Source organism: Penicillium malachiteum, assembly GCF_028827825.1.
Source record: "Penicillium malachiteum strain IBT 17515 chromosome Unknown utg000001l:1.0-8184562.0:1.0-8186909.0, whole genome shotgun sequence".
NCBI classification, from domain to species: Eukaryota; Fungi; Ascomycota; class Eurotiomycetes; order Eurotiales; family Aspergillaceae; genus Penicillium; species Penicillium malachiteum.
In genome coordinates, this window is record NW_026643094.1 from 3,934,374 (window position 1) to 3,957,635 (window position 23,262).

The window sequence follows — 23,262 nt, forward strand, 5'->3', positions numbered from 1 at the left end:
CGAAGAACTGGATGAATGATCCTTGTGGTCTCTTTTATCATGAAGGATTGTATCATCTTTACTTCTAGTATAATCCGGGTGGGATTACCTGGGGGAACATGTCGTGGGGTCATGCAACAAGCGAAGATTTAACTCACTGGACAGAACATCCTGTTGCTCTCCTCGCTGAAGGTTATCCTGGAAATGTAACAGGAATGTTCTACACTGGAAGCGCAGTGGTCGATACCAACAACACTAGTAGCTTTGGGACGAATGGAGAGACCCCCATAGTTGCTGTTTACACATCCCAGGTAAGAAGCTGTTATCACACCCATCATTGAACATACAATAACTGATCATACTTAGTACGAGATGACTCAAACATTACCAAGCGGAGGGAAAGCTCTTTGGGACCAAGAATCTCATTCACTTGCCTATAGTCTTGACAATGGCATGACGGAAAACTTATGATGCGGGCAACCCAGTCATCCAGTACCCTCCCTCGCCCTACCAAGATCAGTACGAAAACTTCCGCGATCCCTTCGTATTTTGGCATGCCGAAAGTGCGAAATGGATTCTTGTCACAAGTCTAGCTGAGATACACAAGCTAGTCATCTGGATTTCTGACAATCTGAAAGACTGGTCCATCGCCAGTGAATTTGGACCTACCAACGCTGTTGGTGGCGTATGGGAAAGTCCCAACCTCTTTCCACTTCCTCTTGATGGCAGTGAAACCACCCAAAAGTGGGTTCTGATTGTTGGACTGAACCCAGGAGGCCCTCCGGGTACAGTGGGCTCTGGTGATCAATATTTTATTGGAGACTTCAATGGAACATCATTCATCCCAGATGCGGATTCCCTTTTCTCTGAAAACACGACATCCAATTGGCCTGACTGAGGTCCTGACTACTACGCTTCCACTGCCTACAACGGCCTCGACGCAAAGAATCATGTTCAGCTCGGCTGGATGAACAACTGGCAATATGGAGAGAATATCCCGACATATCCCTGGCGAAGCGCCATGGCAGCTCCTCGAAGATTGTCATTGAGAACTATTGCTGGCAAGGTGGCTCTTATTCAAACACCGCACGAGAACTGGAAGTCAATTCAAAATCAAAAGACAGACACGCGTTCTTGGAAATCATTCGAAATGGGAATGCAGAGCCTTGGGTCTATTGGGAAAACATTGGACATCAATTTGAACTTTTCAGGCGTCAAGGAAAACGGCTCAAGCAAGGGCGAGTTCGGTATCATTGTCCACGCCACTTCCAATTTAACGCAACAAATACGCATTGGATATGACTTTGGAGCACAAAAGAGATTTGTGGACCGACGAAAGTCAGGAGATGTTGGATTCGATGAAACTTTCCCGAGAAAGTATTTTGCTCCCTGCAGATTGGAGCCTGATGGCTCGATAAATCTACGTATCCTGGTGAATTGGGCCAGCGTTGAGGTCTTTAATGGTGAGAGCACGCTGACTGCTCAGGTATTTCCCAGTGAGGATGCAACATACAGTAACATCTTTTCTACGGAGTCAAGCACCCAAAGTGTCTTTCTCGAGCTCTCGCAGATTTCTTCCATTTGGACCTGAATTATGATTGAGGAAGCTCTGCTAGATGGAGACCAGCCAACCCTATCATGTATTCATATCATCACTGGCATACGTACAGAGTCCAGCCGGTATGTACCTAGGTAGTTGAATGCAGGCAACTGGTATACATAAGATACCTATATGAAAGAGGGATATTGCCAGTTGGAATAACCTACATGTATCCCATGATCTAGACCATAGAATTTGAAGGCTTTTCAACCGGTAAAAACAAATATTCTTATCATCTCTTGGAAATTCTTAGTCAACCTCTTTAGTCAGTAGTAGCCCTGGAGCGGATGTCAAATGAAGGGCGTTGAAGCGGGCCCAAGAGTAATATTAATATCCGTGACTCACCATAATCATCACCTTGGAACTATCTATAAAACAATCAACTTCCCAACCAACTGAATCAAACAGAGCTAAAGAATCCTCAAATCAAAATGTCTGCACCCGTGGATCTGAACATCCCAACAGCTCTCATTCTCATTGACAATCAATCCGCCTTCTGTGACCCGGAAAACCTTTCCTACTGGGGTACCGGACGATCCAACCCACAATATGAGGTCAACATCCAAGCTCTGATCTCTGCATTCCGAGCAGCTCGATCCTCAGCATCTACGTTCATGGAAGTCATTCACATCTTCCACTCATCAGTAACGCCTGGCAGCCTGCTACACCCTTCTCACCCCAATGATGGAATCCGCCCATTAGCCTTTGCCACGCCGGCATCTGATGGCTCAGAGCCCATTTTCTGGAAATCTGTCAACTCCTCTTTCATTGGAACAGACCTGGAAGCGCATTTGCGAGAAAAGGGAATTCGTCAGATCATTATTGCTGGGTTAACGACTGATCATTGCGTCTCGACCACCGTGCGCATGGCGGCGAACTTGGGCGTTGTCGACCGCTTACTAGATGATGGGCCTGTCGAGATCAAGTCTGATGGTACACATGTTAAGGATATTCGTGTTGAACAGGGGCGAATCATTCTTGTTCCTGATGCAACTGCGACTTTTGGAAAGGGGGGATTCGATGCTGAGACCGTGCATGCTGTTTCTGTGGCGAGCTTAGATGGGGAGTTCTGTGAGGCTATTAATGCGGAGGATGTTGTCAAGTCTTTGAGAAGTACTGTCTGACAGGGATGTACAGTATAATATAACCTTGAAGATATAAGTAACATCATTTGAAAGGCTCAATGACCACTATGTACTAGTAATTTGAACAAACGCATCATGTGTCGGACATCTGGATACTACATACATATGTATTAGTATTTTCTTTGATATCAATCTGTCTGGTATCTACTCCGTACTCTGAGTCTTAAGTCGGTTCTCGTTCTCGGATCTTGAAATAGCAGCAAATATTGAACTATCACTCGAATATAGCAGGTACTAAATAAATTACAATGCACACGAATGAAGAAAAGTTACAAAATAATTACTCTTCGAGGGTCTCTAACACAAAGTAGAAAAGAATACAGTTGCGGCGTGGGTAGAATGAACCGCCAAATTCCACCGTAAATGATGGATATATCTCAGATTCCCAGCCTTCTCAAGAACCAGGACACCAAAAGAGCATGAAACGTCACAAGCATTTAAACCACTTAGACAAGGTCGCGCTTGACGAACTCAGCAAGCAGAGCCTTACCCAGAGAGGCAGGGCTGCGCTCGACAATGACACCAGCATCCTCGAGAGCGGCGATCTTGGAGTCAGCACCACCCTTACCACCGCTGACGATGGCACCGGCGTGACCCATACGGCGACCGGGAGGAGCGGAGATACCGGCAATGAAGGAAACAGCGGGCTTGTTGTGGATGTTGTTGGCCTTGAAGAACTCGGCGGCATCCTCCTCGGCGGAACCACCAATCTCACCGATCATGATGATACCATCGGTCTCGGGGTCCTCGAGGAAGATCTTCAAGCAGTCGATGAAGTTGGTACCGGAGAAGGGGTCACCACCAATACCGACGACGAGGGACTGACCAAGGCCGGCCTGGGTGGTCTGGTTGACGGCCTCGTAGGTCAGGGTACCGGAACGGGAGACGATACCGACACGACCGCGCTTGTGGATGAAACCAGGCATGATACCGATCTTGCATTGACCCTAGAAACTATATGAATATCCAATATGACGTCGGATCGGGCGGAGGTCCACACTTACGGGAGCGATGATACCGGGGCAGTTCGGGCCGACCAGACGAGTCTTGTTTTGGGTCTTCAGGATATCGGTGATGCGGACCATGTCTGAAAAGGGGGATAAGTCAGTATGTGTTGTATAGGGCGATTGATTGATTAGATCGTACCGTGCTGGGGAATACCCTCAGTAATGCTATTGCGAATTTAATGTTAGTACAAAGTGCTTCTAGGAGCTCCGAATTTTTTTGGGGGATGATTATATTTTGCTTTGGACACGTACCAGACAACGAGGCCAACCTCAGCGGCGATGGCCTCCTCAATACCAGCGGCGGCGAGAGGGGGGCTAGGATTTGTCAGTCATATTTAGTCGATTTATGAGCTTGGGTTGGTAACGGATCCATACGGGACGAAAATGGCGGAAGCGGTAGCACCAGTCTGCTTCACGGCATCGGAGACATTGGCAAAGACGGGGAGGTCAAGGTGAGTAGAGCCGGCCTTCTTGGGGTTGGTACCACCGACGACATTGGTGCCTATGTTGGGTAAGTGTGTGTCCTTTTTCATCTATCGCGACGCGAGGGTGAAATACCGTAGGCGATAGCCTGCTCGGCGTGGAAGCTGTTCAGAAGAGTACACGTCAGCGCTTCTGCGCGGAGTAAGTAAATAGCTTAGATTAAATACTCACGTTCCCTGCTTTCCAGTGAAACCCTGGAACAGAACACGGGTGTCCTTGTTGATGCGCAGGTTGTTCACGGTGCTGGCATAGGCAGAGCTGTTGGCGTAGGACCGGCGCTGCTGGCCAGCAACGTTGCGGAGAGCCGAGACGGTGTTACGGCTGAAGGCCTGCATGACTGCAAGAGGATTATGAGAGAGGATAGGAGGGGAGAGGGATAAAGAGAAAAGGTTGATTCGGGGGGGTTGAGATATAACAAGGAATCGGGATGCGCGCCCGGGAGTTTTCGTTCGGGACAAATCTTTACTTAAGCGGACCCGATTGAGGGAGACAGAGACGGCAACGGCAGCCTCGGCCACCAACTTTTTTTTCTATCTAATCGAGGTTCCCCCACCACCCAACCCACCTCTGAGCTGTGACCGTCAACTAAGAGATAATTCGAATATTGTTGGTTCATAGTTATCCCATTTCACCATGGCTACCATGACTGTAACGGCGCCGCCGCCGTCGAAGAAGCCATCGAAGAAGAACGCCAATAAGGTCCCCGAGAATGAACGATTCATGCGAGCCTGCTCCGATATTGCGAATGTACTCATCCAGGAATTCGAGTCGCAGAGAGATTCTACCAAGCCGAAGAAGGATATTAATCTGAACAAGTTGCGGGGTCAGATGGCGAAGAAGCACTCTTTGGCAACCCAGCCGCCACTCACGGCCATTATTGCGGCCGTGCCAGAACATTACAAGAAATACATCTTGCCAAAGCTGATCGCGAAGCCTATTCGTATGTTACTACTTCTGAATAAACCCAGGGTCGCGCTTACATTGTGTGTCTAGGTACCTCTTCTGGTATCGCCGTCGTCGCCGTGATGTGCAAGCCTCATCGATGCCCCCACATCGCCTATACCGGTAACATTTGTGTCTACTGCCCTGGTGGCCCTGACTCCGACTTCGAATATTCCACTCAATCATACACCGGTTACGAGCCGACTTCTATGCGTGCGATTCGCGCTCGTTACGATCCCTTTGAGCAGGCCCGAGGACGAGTCGATCAGATCAAAGCTTTGGGACACAGCGTGGATAAAGTAGAGTACATTATTATGGGTGGAACATTCATGTCTCTGCCTGAAGACTACCGTGACACTTTCATCTCTCAGCTTCACAATGCGCTGAGTGGATACCAAACCGATAATGTTGATGAGGCCGTACTGGCGGGAGAAATGAGCAATGTCAAGTGTGTGGGAATTACAATTGAAACCCGGCCCGATTATTGCTTGGATACCCATTTGAGCAGTATGCTTCGATACGGCTGTACCCGCTTGGAAATCGGTGTGCAGAGTCTGTATGAGGATGTTGCCCGTGATACAAACCGTGGACACACCGTTAAAGCTGTTGCCGAGACTTTCAAGTTATCTAAGGATGCTGGATTCAAGGTTGTCAGCCACATGATGCCTGACTTGCCAAATGTGGGTATGGAGCGCGACCTGTTCCAGTTCCAGGAGTACTTCGAGAACCCTGATTTCCGTACCGATGGTCTCAAGATCTATCCCACGCTTGTCATCCGAGGTACCGGCCTTTACGAGCTTTGGCGCACCGGTCGTTATAAGAACTACACCCCCAATGCTTTGGTCGATCTAGTTGCTCGTATCATGGCATTGATTCCTCCATGGACCCGTATCTACCGTGTCCAGCGAGATATTCCCATGCCGCTAGTCACTTCTGGTGTCGAAAACGGCAACCTGCGCGAGTTGGCTTTGGCCAGAATGAAGGACTTTGGAACAACCTGCCGTGATATCCGAACCCGTGAAGTGGGTATCAATGAAGTGAAGAACAAAATTCGACCATCTCAGATTGAGTTGATTCGTCGCGACTACGCGGCCAACGGTGGCTGGGAAACCTTCTTGGCTTACGAGGACCCGAAGCAGGATATTTTGATCGGTCTCCTGCGTCTGCGCAAGTGCAGTGCCACCCATACATTCCGCCCCGAGTTCACCGGTCAGCAGACCAGTATTGTTCGTGAGCTACACGTCTACGGATCTGCTGTGCCGCTCCACGGGCGTGATGCTCAGAAGTTCCAGCACCGTGGTTTCGGTACCCTGTTGATGGAGGAAGCAGAGCGTATCGCGCGCGAGGAGCATGGCAGCAGTAAGATCAGCGTCATCTCTGGCGTTGGTGTGCGTAGCTACTATGCTCGCTTGGGTTACACCTTGGATGGACCTTACATGTCCAAGATGTTGGACCCTTTTGAGGATGAGGAGTTCTAAGTTGAAATTCCGCCCCGCTGATTGGATGGCGGAGTGAATTTTAATAACTTGCATATTACTGGCGTTGGGGTCATTCTCCAAAAAGTGATTTCTGTCGATACTTATGAGAAATGATGAAATGTTCATAATCGCTAGTCAATAGCGTGGAAAAATGAAGGAAACATGTAATTCTGAGCACTCTATGTACAAGCACGCTTAGCACAGCAAAAGCCATCAAGATACTCTGTTCAAGGACTTCAAGGGACCTGCCTAGTAATGAATTCCTTGAAAAAAACCAATGACATTTTGCCTCGTAGCAAAACTGCGGACGCCGCCGACCTAATCAGGAGGTTAAAAGGCCTAGGCAATTCCAGCCCGCTGATCCGTTTCAGATCTATCCCGCCCCTCTCCAATCCTGATAGCTATATAAACCAAGAAAAAGACCGAGATATGTAAAACACTCGCGTTTAAACCTTCAGAGACACCGAACAAGACGAATCGTAGAGATTTTGTGGATTTAATTGAGTGATATGGCACCACCACGGCTGGCACGCCTATGGAGGAAGACCTGGAATCCGCAGAAAACGAGGAATCCCTGATTACAAATGACGGAATTAGCTTGAGTTTCTTGATATTGCCCCTGGGCATAGTCTTCAAGGGGGAGTCAACATACAGCGTAGACTAGTACCGCAACGTAGATGGAGGCCGCAACTGCTGGGCCATCTTCAGGCTCTCCTTCGCTTCCAGTGTAAGAATGGTTGTTGCTCTGCAGTAAAATTCATGTCAGTAACCAATCTCTGGATTATATGGATGTCTATTGTGCCGCCATGCTGTTGGGTACGTAGCAGATGATGCCGGCGTCAGGCAACGAGGTTGTTCTTCAGGTCGTACGTACGCTGAATAGAGATCCGAGGACAGAGAGAATGACAATAGCGAAAACTGAAATGATGACACTAGATTTCAAACTATTGTTAGAACTAGTCTTTCCGTAAAGTCCAGGGCCCTGTCAAAGATGGAGATCGTACCAGGACCAGGCGTTTAACGCTGAAACAACGGGCTTCATCTTGACGAGCTTAGAGAATGTGTGATTCTCTGTGTCGTAAGTTTGATAATAATGCGCTTAGAACGTCTTCCAGGTACTGACCCAGTGGAAGGAACGTATGGGGTAAAGCGATCGAGAGGTGGACTGGGGGTGGAAGAGTCTAAGATCACGGAGGTTGGCGGGCGGAGCTGCCTGCGTCTAGCCGCTTTCGGACAGCACAGCATTTATGTAGATTTCTATACTTAACTACAAGCAATCTATTTGTTTACTGAATGAAAAGAATTCAAAAGACTTCAAGGTTACTACTTTCAAAAAGTGTCTTATTTTCATGGTATTGTTTACAACTTTTTTGAATGAGATATGAATGAAATATTGGTTTGGTCATGTCTTCATCAATGGTTCATGTTCCATTCAACACATTCGTCAAAGGTCACTCCAGACCCGCCAAAGATATCCAGGGCGCTTCCAATGGTCAGGTCCACTTTTCCCTTGCTGCTCACATGCACCTTTTCCAAGTCCTCAAGACTACGAGCTCCACCGGCATAGGTGACGGGAATTGTGCACCATTCGGCCAACTTGGAGACCAGCTCTTCATCCACACCCTGCTGGAGTCCTTCCACGTCAGCAGCATGGATCAAAAACTCGGAACAGTAGGGCTCCAGGAGTGCAATAGATTCTATTGATTTATGAGTCAGTATGAATCCACCATGGTCCCCGATCCGCGTGTCATACCGGCGTTAATTTCCATTTCGGTAATGGTCTGCCAGCGATCCATCGCCACAAACCAACTGTTGTCTTTACGACGACAGCTAAGATCCAAGACCAGCTTGGACTTATCACCGCCCAAAGCAGCAAGGACTGATTGAAGCCTCTCGAGCGAGAATTTGCCTGATGGGAAGAGAAATGATGTGATGATCACCTGTCCCGCATTCCATCAACCTTGATTAGCATTACCCTTAAGTACCATCATGAAAAAAAACAAGAGAACTTTGCAAATATGCGAAGATCAAATTCAAATACAATTCCATGCATCAATTGAATCTTGTGACGTTGTAGATATCATAATCATACTTGTGCGGGGCAAAGCTTACCTTCTCCGCGCCTTGATCAATCCAGTATTGAGCATTTTGATCGGTAATACCTCCAGCAACTTGTAATCCGTCTTTCCAAGTGCTCAATGCCTCTTTGGCTGCGTCATCATTGCCAGGACCGAGCTTTACCACATGTCCTCCGCGCAGATCATGTTTCTGGTATAATTCCGAATAGTAGCCGGCGGGAAGCTTTGAGACGTAATTGGTTTTCAGGTCTTCGGCAACATTGCTGAGAGTACCTCCCACAATCTGCTTCACCTGCCCCGAGTGCAAGTCAATGCAAGGTCTGAATTTAGTCATTGTCGCAAATGAAATGAAGAAGCTAAATGCCGATTTCATCGTGGATAACGAGGGGCTTATCTCTTATCTCACGTGACCTGGAGCTTGGTCCAAAAAAAAAACTTCGATGTCGGGGAGATGAAAGATCACCAATTCATCAGGTTGCATTTTTCAATTTACTTTCATTATGCCCGGGAAACGAAGCAAGGTCACTTCAGTTGTGTCTCGGTCAACAAAGTCCGAAGAAACAACTCCTCCACCAGCAGATAATGCGCAGGATATCTTCCGCAAATACTTCGAGGCTCAATTTCAGCCGCTAGATTTGCCTTCCAAGTCCGCAGATGACTCTGACTCCAACGAGGATGCCGATGAAGATGATGAAGACTTTGAGGATGAAAATCATTCAGAGAACGAGGATTGGGATGGCGTATCGGACGAAGACGAAGATATGCCTCAAGTGGAAGTTGTTGAGCACAAGGACGCGCAGATGACAGATGAAATGATGGATAAGAAAGCACGCAAGGCATTTTTGGTAAATATGTTCTGCAATCATATCCTTCTACTTTGGTTCTAACCTTTGCAGAGCGGAAAACTACCATCATTAGATGGCCCGAGCAAGAAACCCGAGCAACCAGTTACTAAAGAGGAGCAACAAGACGACGCAGTTAACTTGAAACATGACCTCGCACTACAAAGACTTCTACGCGAATCCCACCTCCTTGAAGATGCATCCGATCTCGATCCAACTGGAAAAAATCGCTTGAAGGCCTTGGACCTACGCATGCAATCTCTCGGTGCTAAGACATCCCTGTATAGTCAAAAGATGCCTTCCTCGCACCGAAAGGGCATCAAAGCCAAAGCCGCATCGAAGGAATCAAAGCGCCGTCTTGAAGCCAAGGAGAATGGAATTATTTTGGAACGACCTTCCAAGGTTACCAAATCGAGTTCCGGGTCCGGGAAACGAGACCGGGGAATTGGAGGTTCTTCGATTGGAAAATTCTCAGGTGGAACCCTCAATCTGAGCAAGCAGGATTTGCATTCTATGAAATCCGCTCCAAGTCGCTCTGGGCGAGGTGGAAGAGGTGGAAGAGGTGGAAGAGGGAGGGGTGGAAGGGGTGGAAGAGGAGGCAAGAGAGGGCGCGGTTGAGGACAGGCAGGCTAATTACAGCTTGGTGTTGGTTCACGATTCAAGTACATATCCCATTTCCATTATTTGCGAATTGATACCCTACCGAGCGCCTTCAGGATCATGCGCTACAACCTCAATTTCTACCCGCATATCATCTTCACCCAGTCTTGTCACCCCAACACAAGTCCAAATAGGCTGGTGATTCGGCATCCAGCGTTTAAAATTCCGTACCATAGCATCGAGCGCTTCATTGTTTATGGGGACATGGTAGGAGTTGACACGGAACACTTGTTCCCACCCTTTCCCACCGGCGTCCTTCAGATTTAAGTCGATGTTTGCAAATGCTTGATCTATCTGTGCGTTGATCTCTCGGTGGAAGACACCAGTCTTTGGATCCCAGCCACCTATAGAATGGTCAGATATTTCGTTTATACATCACGCCCGGGCGAGGATTGGACGTACCCTGGCCAGCACATTCGATTCGATCACCAATACGAACAGCTTGGCTGTAGAGGAAGTCTTTCTTGTTCTTCTGCCCAACGCCCTCATAGCTGTAATACTGCAGGTGCGACATGGTGGATGCGGTGATTCAGGTTCAAGTTATTTATTGAAAGGGATCAAAAACTTTGGAATTGAGGTTCTTGGCGATCAATTGGAACGTACGGAGTACAAGGGTCATTTTATACCTATTATGCGAGACCTGAGACTAGGTACAGCATTCCATTACGCAATGAACTAAAATTTCTAACCCCTCTCGCTACAATGAACGAACCTCTCCTTTACTAGTAGCCCTGGAGCCTGTTTCAAGTTCAGCACTGTGCATGGATTGGGCTGGAGCCGGAATATGTATTCCGCCTAGTATCCAAACTTGAGTTTTGACCCGGTACTAAGGCGCCACGTTGCGGAAGATTGGAGAGCATGAAGCCTACTAGTAGGACTACTCGTCACTCTGGCGTCAACCTTGGAATGTTTCTTGACGCGCTGGATATGCAAATTTGAAGAATTTCGGTCTATCAGATGTCACGAACTTGAGATCCTTATTCTTTGCGATCAGAGTCATGCAAACTTGAATATCGCACGCCTTATCGAGACAATCATGTGTATCGATCGATATGAATGCGGATGTTTATCTTCAAATGTTGTTCTTGCACAGCTTTGTAACTCCAGCAGACTCACCATTTATCGACTGGCTTCTCTCCATCTTAGGCAACTTGAAGAGAGCCCTCTCCAAATTTGGATGTTACTAGTAGTTCACAATGGATTGTCTCAAGTGCTTGAATACTACATATCCATAGTATCTCACTCGCCTGACTTTGTACTAGCCTGAGACTGAAGACTCGGATATTTTGAAATGGAAATTAATAGGATAAAACTATTGAATTATCAGACAGATGGCCTAATTTTAGGTACTAGTAGTCCAATAATTTAATTCATCTGGCTAAAGCATAGGCAACGATTCTTTTTTTGCCACAACTTTTCAAGTTACACGCATGCATGTGGCTTAAGCCATCCATATCCCGAACATAGATATCTCCCAAAGACAAGATTGCAATATTGTAAGACTTCAGAGATTGTCTTGCCAAATTTCCAAGGTTGTTAAGTTAAAATAAGCTTAGACCTTTTGCTTCAAGTTCAAGCGGTGCAAACGACGCCGCCTTTATTATCCTATTTTTTGTTAATTCAAATCAATCCCCGGTTGATAGAATGGATAGATATAGGCAGGCATCTGAACTCACTGTAATCTGGTTGCTATTACAACAAAGGAAACTAGATCTTCCGGGCTTATTAGTACAGCTATATGGTGAATTTGCATCTGTAATGGCTGATTAGCAGGTCTTCATTCATATTGGTTAAGAAATGTCTTACTGGGTGTACTGGGGTGAACACAGTTTGAACCAACTTGCTGGATAAAGAAAACACTGAAAGGAAATGCTGTGGCACAGCACCATGCATTTAAAGAGTTCCCGCAGTAGCCTTGAGTAGTTGCTCTCGCTTCAAGGTCTTCAACTGGAGCAGCAGTGACCATGCCTGCGATAGCAAAAACGGGAAGAATCTTCTTGAGAAGCATCCTCAATGATTGATATAACAGTTCAAAATGTTCTTTCACGTTTGTATCATGTAGTAGGTGGCTTGTTCATAGTAGGTTCTAGGAATATTGATGAGCTTCCGATATCTTGACCTTTATATAGAATTGAGTGGCGGATTAGAATATGAATTGACTTTGAAGTTGACAGATTCATCCTCTAATGAACCTAGAGACTAGAACCAGTCTATTTGTTGGTCTATGACTCGCTCATGTTGTGTGTAGATCATACATAGTAGTACATATGCCATTATGCGACTAGAATCTGAAGAGACTATTCTTACTTTTCATGGTGGCCAATGGGGTTACTGTGGACTGACAACTTACTGTCGCTTTTGGGGATAGCGCATATGTGGGTATTGTCACAAGTACTTGTTTAAACGGGTTCCGTGGTTTATGTTAGATTTAGATCTAGGTCTAGAATGATAATTCAATCAGATTTATCTTTTAGAGAGGGCATGAAGTGGATTTACTGGCGAAGAAGGCATTATAGCCGACAACCTCAGTATTGGTACTTAGTAGATTTAGCCTAGTATCTCCATTCGCGGCGACAGAAGTATGTATCAACTCTAACCATTTGTTTGGATCCACTAATCTCGTTGCTATGGCAAGCCCATCTTCTTGGCCAGTTATAGCCTTATAGGTGCCAGGGTACTATGAACGCCTCGTGACCTGAGTGACTGAAATTCGTAACTAGACTTCAAATGCGGCGAATACCATGGATTATAGATTCAAGGTCTGTACTCAAAATACAACTCATCACTTCAAATGTTCATGGATAATTTACTTGCAAACCCCATTTTTGATAATCGTGATGTAGATTGCATAGTGGATTTGATTACAAGCTCGGTAACTCCGAGGTCTCTTTTCTTTTCTTTTGTCGTAAATCATAACTTGAATCTCTTTACATCCCATATAATACAACATCGAACAGACATTGACTTTACCATTTATAAAGGTTGAAAACAGGCTTTGAATGCAGTTTAATTGAAATCTTGGCATTTTTAACCTCTTGGCACTAAATTAGGTACCCATGGGTCAACCTTCATGGGTTCGTGTTGGGTTCGGGGTTTCCTGGGACTTACCAGAGTCGAGTCCGAATCGCTAAGATAGATACAGAACTTGAATATAACTTATTTCTACTTTCATATGAGCCAATTATTGCATACCTCGATAGGTATTTCGCCATTGACTCATGGTAGACTAAAATGTGTTACGTTTAATTTAGATAATTTCACTAAAACCGCTACAGATCCAACTGCCTGTACTAAACCGCAGGCGCCCAGACGGCTAAGAGTTTGCTGACTCAGTCCCGAACCCAACCCACGATCTCGGGACCTCGAGGCCCAAACAGAGGCTATCCCACCCACCAAAACAATAACGTTTGTGGAGTAGGTTTCCGCAACCCCCGAATTGGGTCCTAGAACCCAACCCGAACCAGTGGCTGGAGCCCCAGACCCAGACCCCAGGAGCTTCCGGTTAGGCATTATTTGAATCCAGTTCTATTCAATGCGAGTCTTGGCATCCAACAATCCTGAATTCTAATACCGATCTTTGCACAGTTGGAAATTTTAGGAAACTACATTGAAATGAAAAGCAGATCATACATCTGATTACTTCCTTATGATATTTGACAGATCTGGAGTGTTCTAGGCCGTGCAAGATGAACTCAGAGGTCATATATGGAGCCCAACGAAGTGTCTTTCCAAAGACAGAACAATTCTGCCAAGATGATTGCACATAAGGTGACAGTGTTTGTTATTGGGAGGACCGAGTGAAGCCAGGGTATGTAGTCACTCGGATCTTGGAAACTGTCAGATGCCATGGAGCGTATCCGGATTGGACCGAACATGATTACTAGGCCACTTTAGGGCATTGGTGATATCCGGACAGAGCCGTACCGTATCAGGCACATCTAAAGATATACGAGACATTAAACACTCAAGTGCTGAGGGAATATGTGCTATATTCATCAAAATATTCACAGAAAGATAATTTTTACATCTAGTAAACTTTCATCCGAAAGTGACATGTAAAAAAATCATAGAGAGATCTATGTTGACATGAATGACAATGCCGTAGCAATATTCTTTTTCAAATCATCGATGGCGACACCCAGGAGCTGGCTCTCGTTTTCAGAGATCTTACCAATGGGTAGTGCTTTGACTGCGCCCACCTTGCCCAGTTCGATCTTGACAGCGAAGAAATCAACGCCAATCTCAGCAGCAATCCCCTTGCCACCAGGGATACCAGGAAGGTAAACAAAAGCCTCTTCCGTTACAGAATCCCCGTTCTTCGCGGCTAATATCGCCTTAACGAATCGAAAACCGGCATATGCCATGCATGTAGTGGCACTTCCAGCACCATTCTTGCTCTTGACAATTTCATCACCACCGAATTGAACACCTTTTTGACCAGTCAGTCATGCAAAGGATATTTTGGATCGCAAACACTTACGATTAATAACGCCTGCCAGCACTTCTTCACTCAGATTGACTGGGGGCTCAGCTTGGCTATACAGAGGTAGGATAGTGGCTCCGCTGTGGCCTCCAATCACAGGAATCTTGAAGTCCTTAGGGCTAGCACCATTTCCGAGAGCATGGGCAGCAAAAGTAGAGGCACGAACAACGTACAAATTACACCGAAGAGACGACTAGGCTCAAAAACACCAACTTTCTTCAGGGTCTCAGCTGCGATGGGAAGAGTCGAGTTGACCGGGTTGGTAACGACACAGCATGTCGCACCTGGGCACGTTGCAGCAACCTCTGTGAAAATATCACGAATAATACTGGCGTTAGTCTAAGCTATAGTTAGAAACGGGCGTTTCTTTGAGTGCACTTGAAGTGGCGTATAGCACAAACCTTGAACAGATCTGGAATTCGTCGTCAGTAAGCTTGAGGGATCGGGATATTGACTTCCAAGCTTGATCTCTTACCATCTCTTGTCATGCCAGGCTTTCTAGCAATACCAGCTGTGATGGCCACAATGTCTGCGGCAGTAAGCGCCTTCTTGAGACCAGAATCCTCGGCAAGATATCCACTAACTTTGGCTCTGGTATCAATATGCATCAGATCTGTAGCAATACCAGGCACATGGACCAGGTCATATAGGGATATCTCATCGAAGAGATCACTCTTTGAAAATATTTTAGCATAATGCTTCGAGACATAGGCGAGCTGTAGAGATAGTACTGACCGATTTGCATAGTAGACTGAGAGGAGTGCCGATTTGGCCAGCGGCCCCAATAAGTGCAATCTTAACCATTGTCAACAAAAGCCAAAGTACCTTTTCCGAAATCTGTCAAGCTGAAAGCTGGTATTCGTGTTCAAGTTCTGGGACAACAAGGTATATCGTGCAGGTTTTAAGGCTTGAGATATTTTGTCTGTAAGAATTTTGATTCATGGACAAATCGATATTTCTCACTGGCACTTCTCCGCTTTGCCTTAACCAGAGCGTGGTTTGTGAAGCGATACGGTGGAAAGTTCAGCCGTAACATTCGGCTCGCCGTCATTCGGGGAAGAGATCAAGCGCTTGAAACTTTCAGGCTGTCGATTTATCCCTTGTAAGAAAAAAAACCTCTGGAAGCCTGGAGGTTTCAAATTGGATGATGTTAGATTTATACTGGTACTTTCGAAGATGAAAAGGAAGAGACAAGGGGTGCGTGTACTAGAGAAGGATTCAGGAATAACTTTGGAAGTCCTCCCGAAACGGGAAAGGTGATGTATGTTCTGACCAAAAGCCTGATCGCTTATTTTCAAGCATCTGAATGGAGTGTATCGTGTAATCGTTTTATTCATCTGAGCTCTGTCCCGTCTCAATTATCAGGATGAGCCTTCAATTACTAAAAAGTTGTGTTTTACCTTTCAATCGGCACGATAGATTGAAATTGTAGTACTGTATGGAGCGAGTGTATTCTTTTCTCAATATGAACATGAATTTTGGATCAATACAATGAATAAATGAAACTGACAAAAGAAAAAGAAAAAGCCCTCATGGGAGTTTCCAAGTATTCAATCATTCATTTAATGCTATCATATAGAACCTAAAGATACATGATAATCTACCTATCTGATCTGAGCTTGGCAAAGACCTTTATGCTCAGGAACGGGTGACAAGAGCGCTTTGTCAGTAATTGCTCGCCAGGCATTCTCCATTGCCCACGTCTCCATCTTCGCGAGTGTTTCGGTTGTGTGAGTTCCCACATGGGGAACCATGAGAGCGCGTGGCTGTTTCATGAGCTTCTCGTTTATCTCAGGCTCCCGTTCATAGACATCCAAGCCGACAGCGCCAATATGTCCGCTTTCCAGCGCATCAGTCATGGCAGCTTCGTTGATAATCGCACCTCGAGCGGTGTTGATGATAATAACACCAGGCTTCATTCTGGAAATTTCCGCAGCGTCGATCAGATACTTCGTATTTGCGTTCAAGGGGACATTGATACTGATAATGTCACTTTCCTCAAGCAGCTTCTCAAATGAGACATACTCAGTTCCGGCGGCTTGCTCGGCTGATAAAGGATTACGATTGTGGTAAACTGTCTTTAAGCCGAAGGGGTCACAGCGTGCTTTGATAGCACGGCCAATTCGACCCATACCAAGGAGACCAAGAGTTTTCCCTGGGGGTCGTGGCCGAATTCGACGCCTTTTTTGAATTCTCCTGCACAAAGAGCTGCCATAGCTGGACTCAATTGGCGTAAGGCTCCAAGTAAGAGAAAAATGGCCAGGTCGGCGGTGGCGTCTGTGACGGGATCGGGTGCATTGGTCACAATAATTCCCTTGTTCGCGCAAGCCTTTGTATCAATTGGGTCATAACCTTTCCAGGCGTCAGTCAAAATAGATCACTTGCAATTTGCCGGCAGTTAGAAGGAATTTCATACCTGCTCCGTTGTGGCAAATGTACCTGCAACTTGGAGGCAGCTGATCAATAAACTCCCTATCAAACTTGCCGGCGACCTATGTCAAGCCCATTAGCATACATACAGCATGTTAAATGAAGATCAGGCCAGATGGCAGTATTTATTTTATTCCAATTTGGGTAAGGGCTCGTGGGAACTTACTGAACCACTAGCAGAAGCTCGGTAAATAGCAAAAATGTTCTTATACTTGTCTCGTAGATCCTTGAAGAACTCATCTCTGCTTTGACTAGTAACCACTGCCGTATGAGCAACTCCTGAAGCTTCGCATAGAAGCTTTTGGCATGCCTCACTGGGTTGAAGAAAAGGATGAAAGGCTTAGAAGTCGACATGTTGTTCAATTGATGTGGAGGTAATGATGTGACTCTTTCTGTGTCCGAGGCCTTTCTCGGAATTCCGTTGGTATTTAATCACAGCCAGTAAAACACCGCGGGATCATATTTTATTCCAACTTGTCTCGGTAATTTCTGCAGTTGACCAAAAACCAGGACGATTCCGAGAACGTGTTGATGGCGGAAGAACTTGCGCCTAAACATGATGCCGGGCCGCCGACAGGAAGTTTCTGGCAGGTATTTCCCCCATCAAATGTACTTAGCCTATTAAAACGTGCGTGTAAAGCTGGGGTTGTAATCTGGGGAACCTAGTGGGCTGTTCAATGCTTGGCTTCGTACATGAGGGTTGATTGTATGGGGAAATGTACGGGGAAGGTGACGATCCTGTATTTTTTTCAAGATTATTGTTAGATATCAAAGCGAGGCTTTGAAAGTGCGTGTAACTTGTAAGGCTCATTTTGCTTTAAAACGCACAGGCTCTGCTGTCATATAGGCCTGCTTCACTTCTCTCTAGAAGTCGTTCAGTCTTATCTCTTGTTTGTTATCACTTTTCATCACACTTAGTACTTTGAAACTTGAAGCTGGTACATCTCAAACTTATACATACTGAATTTTCTCTCCTCACGCAAATCTTTTTATTAATTCAAACAACCGATCACACTCAAAATGGGTATGATAGCTCTCACTGGCGCGGCCTTAGCCAGAGCCCGTGTATGCCTCATAGTTGTCCCTTCATTTTTATTATTTGGTAACAATCAAACATCGGTGGCCTTCTCAGTTATCCATCTTTTGTCAAGTACTTCCCAGAAATTGATACCAGCAATACTACTGGGGCCGTCAAGGCTGAAAATGCCAGAGCTCAGGGGACAGTTGTCGCCATATACACCATCGGATGCCTCATCGGTGCTCTTGGTATCACACAGATTGGGAACAGATTTGGACGTCGTAAATCTTTGATCGTTGCAGCTGTCATCGCAGCTATCGGTCAGATACTCCAGAGCTCTTCATTCAGCATCGGTCAACTCGTTGTGGGTCGGATCATCTCCGGCATTGGAAATGGCGGAGTCAATGCTGTCGTACCTGTTTGGCAAAGTGAGTGTACGGCATCTAAGAATCGTGGCAAGAATGTTGTTATAATCGGTGTTTTCATTTCTTCTGGAGTCGCTGCTGCTGGTTGGGTCAATGTTGGTTTCTCGTTCATGTCCAGCAACGAGATCGCATGGCGATTTCCTCTCGCGTTACCCATTCTCTTCACTCTAATGATTATGGGCTTCACTTCTCTTTTCCCGGAATCTCCCCGTTGGCTGATCAGCAAAGGCCGCCTGGAGGAAGCTCATGTTGCGATGCAGAAGCTATCTCGAGAAGCAATCATTGACGATGCACAAATTCGTATGGAAATCGATAACATCGCTAGCCTTTTCCAACAAAGCTCACAGTCCGAGCGTGGCTTTCTTGATCTCGTCAGGCCTGGAGACCAAAGGCTTTTCTATCGCATGTGTCTTGCTGTTGACATCAACTTCGGTGCTCAGATGACTGGTGCAAATGTCATTTCTTATTATGGCTCCACAATTTTCGAAGACTCTTTAGGTCTTGCGTCGAAGAAAGCTGCCTTGCTCGATGCAGGTGCCTTGACCTGGAAGATATTTGCTGCCATTTCAGTCTACCTCTCGGTGGATCGTTTTGGTCGCAAACCCCTATTTATCATTGCCTGCCTTGGGATGGGGTTTTCAATGGCTTCTCTGAGTGGCTGTGTGTGGGCGATTGAATATCGTTATACATTTGGGGCCTCTGTCGCAGCTACCTTCTTCCTCTTTCTTTGAATGACTTTTTTCCCACTTGGATTCCTTGGTGCCAATTTCCTGTACAGCGCAGAGATTGCACCGCAAGATCTGCGCATTCATCTCGCAGCGATCGGAACTGCTACCCATTGGTTGTTCAACTTTGTTATTGCTGAAATTACTCCTGTCGCGTTTGTCACGATCAAGTGGCGGTACTGTATTGTTTACGCCGTTATCAGCGTGAGTGCAGCGGCTATGGTGTACATTTTCTTCCCTGAAACCAACTGTCGATCACTGGAGGAAATGGATGAGTTGTTCTCGGATCCAGACCACTGGTGGCAGGTGCCCAGCTATGCTCGAGCATTGAGAACAGAACGACCTGACCCGTCGCCCACCAAGACGTCTATCTCACATATTGAGAAGGTTTAACTTGAAAGCTTGAAAGGGCGTGCCAGTGTATTTCATGTTCCAATTTGAACTGGAGGGTTCTGCACATGTGGGCCGGAGTGAAATATCCATAGGCAACCGCCTCGGGCCGGGCGCTGATATATTTCCAGCGGTCACGGTGCACATGTGTTGAGAGGACCCGGACATAGGAATTTCTTCTACCTAGGTATGTGCTAATGGATACGTACCATCGGCAGCCTGGAGTAGTCTCGAGCTTCAAGTGTCTACTAGTCACGGTACTACCTGTACTACTAATATCATGATGTACGATGTACTACATAGTAGCACTGGCACATCCATCATGATGAATGATCATCACAATTACGGTCAAATGTTCAGAAATCCTTAATGTATGGATTCTATAAACTCGAAATGATCAGTAGTCAGTCTGCTTTATTTTGAATTGAAACTCAGTGATACATTATGTGTAGCAGCAGAGTTCATGTTGTGAGAAGAAAAGCGCCATCGCGTCGTGAAATGAGTATTGAAATCCAATATTGCGAACTTGAAAGAATTCAATTCATATTTTGACAGCGGAAAAACAGATAAATGAGGTGCTATGTGCATATACAGATACCAGTGATCGCAAAACTTGAAGAACTGTGCGAGGAAGTGACAAGAGGCGGTTCTTTTACTAGCAATATCGGATGTGTTTGAGTAAATGAGCGAAGATCCTTCCTCAGTACTAGCATAAGTGCTACACCAGTGGAAATTTGTGATTGAGAGGACCTTGGAAGGTTTCTCCCGAGGTCTACTGGACCTCGGAATACCTCACTACTGAGTATTCCAAGGCTAAGACTGTCATCGCCAAGGTAATGAACTAAGTTCCAATTGGATTTGGAACCTGCTAACCTGCAGGCGAAATTGGGACTCCTGGCTCAGGGTGAGTAGGATTCCGGATATCTTTGTTACTACGCTAACAAGCACATGGCTCAATGTGATCAAAGACTGCCAAGATTAAATTCTCATCAGACTAAATTTTGGTCTTGATAAGAGATTCCGGGCCAAGAGTTCCAAGATTGAGCGATTTATGCAAACCTGTTATACTAATTCAATTTTCTAGTATACCGTCGTCTTGGCCCTGTGAGCACCACATTTAGGCATGGAGTCATCGTCATCGTCATCCTCTGGAGAAAATTTGGGGTGCAGGCCATGTGAGTATAGCATGCTGGGGGTTGCGTACATGATCGACTGGAACAACATTCTTGTGAACGGAGTAGGGAATCAGATCTATTTTATTCAGCGATGTCATCCCTAGCCTTGAGCGGCCCCATTCTCCACGTCAGTGGAAAAGCCTCCTGAACCAGGGGGCTTGATGATCTGCACAACGCTTGGTCCATGCGTTTTATTGAAACGAGTCCCACTGATCTGTTGCTTCTATGGGGTTTCCAGGCAACACTAATTAGGTGTCGATCGGGATCATTGTTTACAGATCATATCCTTTAGTTGCCCATTGGGCACCAAAATACGGAGTTCACGAATTTGATTTTTGTTTCTTTTCTAGAGCTCACACTACTATCAGCAATAGTCAACTGGTAGCCCCAGCAATATTTGAAAAACAGCCTGAAGATAGGGGAATATCGGGGCTGTGCTAAGTAGCCGGTGGAGTAAACCTACACTATTGTTTCAAGCTCTAGACACCGTGCAGCGTGCTAGAGCTCCAGGCTTCAAAATGTTCTATATGGAAGACCCAGAGTTCTGTGGAACGTTAACTACTCCATTGATACTCCACATGTCTATTGCCACCATTGATGTTCAAAAATATGTTTGTAAAGCCAATAGACAGTCCCGTTCTGAAAGGTCCAAAGTGGGAACAAAACATCGACTACTTACGGTCTAGAATCGAAACGTGGAGATGAAAGAAACACAGACCAAGTCGGTTGTCATCGTGCCAAGTTAGCCAGGTACTCAACGTGCTTCAAAACATGTCTTTTAGAGGATCCGAAGTTAACGCCCGAAATATCCAAGAAATGAGTGGATTCATGGAAAGACCGAGACCAGGTCTCTTCCTTGGAAAATCTATGGAACTAGATTGATTGGCCTGAAGATCATTCAAGTTGCAGCCCAATACAAATTCCAAATCTAAAGTTTAGTCCACCAATCGGGTACTCATCAATATGAGAGGGCAAACCATTCTGCAGTAGCATTATCATGCATGAATGGGTTGCAGTCGGCTACCCGAGTCGGGATCTTTCTCGGCGTTATGGGGGGGTATAATGGCAAATGGCCACGGTCGCGACACTCGGAATAGGATAGACTCCCGTTAGTGTGAAGTAAACTTTCAGATCCCTGTCTATCGTACTTTTGGTCGTATCTATCAGGTTGGTCTTAAGATAATTTCCAAACAAGTGTCAAGATAACCAGCCTTGTGGTTAGGTTCTACCCGAATGCAAGCCATCAAGCCATCAAAAAAACATTCCGAGCACCTTGACCAGGTGCAAAGATGACGAAGCCACTCCGCCACGGCGCATCGTGAAGATGCCAACTCTCTTGGCTGCGCCGCCGGCGTTTCTAGGCATTTAAGATGTTTTCCGTATGCGTCAGCCACTCTCCTCCACCCGTGTGGGGTCTATACTTCTATGGCTTGAAAAGTATACGGAGTCAGATTTAGATAGGTTTCAAACCATTGACTCTGCATACGAGAACGGAATACTCGGAGACTTAATGCACCGGCGGTCACTTCGCACCCCCTGTTCAAAGTCCACGCCAAGGGGCTTGGTGGAGTGGGTCTTGATCGACGAGGATTGGGGACCATTGCGCACTGGCGTCTTAAAGGCCGTTCGATTGTCGATCATACCCGCCTAGCGCAAAACTTTGTCCTTGGGAAGATGCATTCTTGTCCCTTAAAGCTCCACTGTAATTCACGTCATTGGGTTGAATATAGACTTGGTACCCCTTTCTGGCCCCCTGATTGGGTCCTATAGTATCTAAAACAGTAAGGGTATTCTTTTTTCCCCTTAGAGAGAGGCTCAGCTGCGAAAAAAAGAAATAGCTAAAAAATAAGAATAAGAATAAGAAGGAAAAAAAAGAAATTTCATACTATTGAAGGAGGGAAAAAACATACGTCAACGGCTGGCGTGTACTACAGTATAAGCCATAATGCTCTTTTACTCCTATAGAACTTCAAGCTCACGATGCTTGGCACTTGCTTGAGATGATAATCATCACGCAATAACTTGTATGACTTGTATTACAACGGAGAACCGGAATTCGGGACTCAAGCCCTCTCGGATCAGTTTCTTGCCCATGTGCAATGTCTCTGCCCAGGTGGCCAAGTCTTGGCTACGCCACGATTATTGGTCTTTGTCTTCCTGCATCCTTATCACGCATCTCTAGCATCTTTAGGGCTGCAGAATCTCGGGACTTTCAGGAACATTTCGTCCGTGAAAGTCAATTGATTTGAAAAAAATATCATTCTTTTGCATAGAGTGATCATGTCATCTTGATTGCGTGTCACCAATGCTATGCAGATCATTTCGTAGTCAATACGTAGGACGCGTATATACAGACCCTTGAAGGAATTTTCTATTGTGCCCCGGTGGGTAATGGCATTTGC

At 46.0% G+C, this 23,262-nt stretch overlaps 11 protein-coding genes across 11 annotated transcripts; 5 read left to right on the forward strand and 6 right to left on the reverse strand.

Moving 5' to 3' along the window:
- Positions 1-98: 98 nt before the first annotated feature.
- Positions 99-1,570, forward strand: N7483_001485 (glycoside hydrolase family 32 protein; the record flags this gene model as incomplete). Its single annotated transcript, XM_057084922.1, has 4 exons — positions 99-290; positions 346-430; positions 465-779; positions 879-1,570. The coding sequence occupies 4 exons, from the start codon at positions 99-101 to the stop codon at positions 1,568-1,570; spliced, it is 1,284 nt and encodes a 427-aa protein (XP_056951071.1).
- Positions 1,571-2,010: 440 nt separating this feature from the next.
- N7483_001486 (putative isochorismatase family hydrolase) lies at positions 2,011-2,703 on the forward strand (the record flags this gene model as incomplete). Its single annotated transcript, XM_057084923.1, has 1 exon — positions 2,011-2,703. The coding sequence occupies one exon, from the start codon at positions 2,011-2,013 to the stop codon at positions 2,701-2,703; it is 693 nt and encodes a 230-aa protein (XP_056951072.1).
- Positions 2,704-3,170: 467 nt separating this feature from the next.
- N7483_001487 (succinate--CoA ligase (GDP-forming) subunit alpha) lies at positions 3,171-4,549 on the reverse strand (the record flags this gene model as incomplete). Its single annotated transcript, XM_057084924.1, has 7 exons — positions 3,171-3,671; positions 3,729-3,811; positions 3,871-3,896; positions 3,984-4,046; positions 4,107-4,233; positions 4,290-4,318; positions 4,386-4,549. 7 exons carry the CDS (start codon positions 4,547-4,549, stop codon positions 3,171-3,173), a joined length of 993 nt encoding a protein of 330 aa, XP_056951073.1.
- A 298-nt stretch (positions 4,550-4,847) lies between these two features.
- Positions 4,848-6,634, forward strand: N7483_001488 (Elongator subunit ELP3; the record flags this gene model as incomplete). Its single annotated transcript, XM_057084925.1, has 2 exons — positions 4,848-5,154; positions 5,208-6,634. 2 exons carry the CDS (start codon positions 4,848-4,850, stop codon positions 6,632-6,634), a joined length of 1,734 nt encoding a protein of 577 aa, XP_056951074.1.
- Positions 6,635-7,130: 496 nt separating this feature from the next.
- Positions 7,131-7,676, reverse strand: N7483_001489 (uncharacterized protein; the record flags this gene model as incomplete). Its single annotated transcript, XM_057084926.1, has 4 exons — positions 7,131-7,253; positions 7,287-7,379; positions 7,509-7,578; positions 7,639-7,676. 4 exons carry the CDS (start codon positions 7,674-7,676, stop codon positions 7,131-7,133), a joined length of 324 nt encoding a protein of 107 aa, XP_056951075.1.
- Positions 7,677-8,047: 371 nt separating this feature from the next.
- N7483_001490 (1-(5-phosphoribosyl)-5- ((5-phosphoribosylamino)methylideneamino)imidazole-4-carboxamide isomerase HIS6) lies at positions 8,048-9,046 on the reverse strand (the record flags this gene model as incomplete). Its single annotated transcript, XM_057084927.1, has 3 exons — positions 8,048-8,331; positions 8,388-8,574; positions 8,747-9,046. 3 exons carry the CDS (start codon positions 9,044-9,046, stop codon positions 8,048-8,050), a joined length of 771 nt encoding a protein of 256 aa, XP_056951076.1.
- Positions 9,047-9,212: 166 nt separating this feature from the next.
- On the forward strand, positions 9,213-10,172 carry N7483_001491 (uncharacterized protein; the record flags this gene model as incomplete). Its single annotated transcript, XM_057084928.1, has 2 exons — positions 9,213-9,557; positions 9,609-10,172. 2 exons carry the CDS (start codon positions 9,213-9,215, stop codon positions 10,170-10,172), a joined length of 909 nt encoding a protein of 302 aa, XP_056951077.1.
- Positions 10,173-10,253: 81 nt separating this feature from the next.
- Positions 10,254-10,728, reverse strand: N7483_001492 (RidA family protein; the record flags this gene model as incomplete). The annotated part of the gene is made up of 2 exons (XM_057084929.1): positions 10,254-10,558; positions 10,617-10,728. 2 exons carry the CDS (start codon positions 10,726-10,728, stop codon positions 10,254-10,256), a joined length of 417 nt encoding a protein of 138 aa, XP_056951078.1.
- A 3,562-nt stretch (positions 10,729-14,290) lies between these two features.
- N7483_001493 (malate dehydrogenase) lies at positions 14,291-15,501 on the reverse strand (the record flags this gene model as incomplete). Its single annotated transcript, XM_057084930.1, has 6 exons — positions 14,291-14,643; positions 14,695-14,800; positions 14,878-15,036; positions 15,099-15,109; positions 15,173-15,371; positions 15,433-15,501. 6 exons carry the CDS (start codon positions 15,499-15,501, stop codon positions 14,291-14,293), a joined length of 897 nt encoding a protein of 298 aa, XP_056951079.1.
- Positions 15,502-16,301: 800 nt separating this feature from the next.
- Positions 16,302-17,481, reverse strand: N7483_001494 (D-mandelate dehydrogenase-like dehydrogenase; the record flags this gene model as incomplete). The annotated part of the gene is made up of 5 exons (XM_057084931.1): positions 16,302-16,852; positions 16,900-17,049; positions 17,114-17,189; positions 17,294-17,369; positions 17,405-17,481. 5 exons carry the CDS (start codon positions 17,479-17,481, stop codon positions 16,302-16,304), a joined length of 930 nt encoding a protein of 309 aa, XP_056951080.1.
- A 666-nt stretch (positions 17,482-18,147) lies between these two features.
- On the forward strand, positions 18,148-19,688 carry N7483_001495 (general substrate transporter; the record flags this gene model as incomplete). The annotated part of the gene is made up of 3 exons (XM_057084932.1): positions 18,148-18,192; positions 18,279-19,230; positions 19,390-19,688. 3 exons carry the CDS (start codon positions 18,148-18,150, stop codon positions 19,686-19,688), a joined length of 1,296 nt encoding a protein of 431 aa, XP_056951081.1.
- Positions 19,689-23,262: the final 3,574 nt, after the last annotated feature.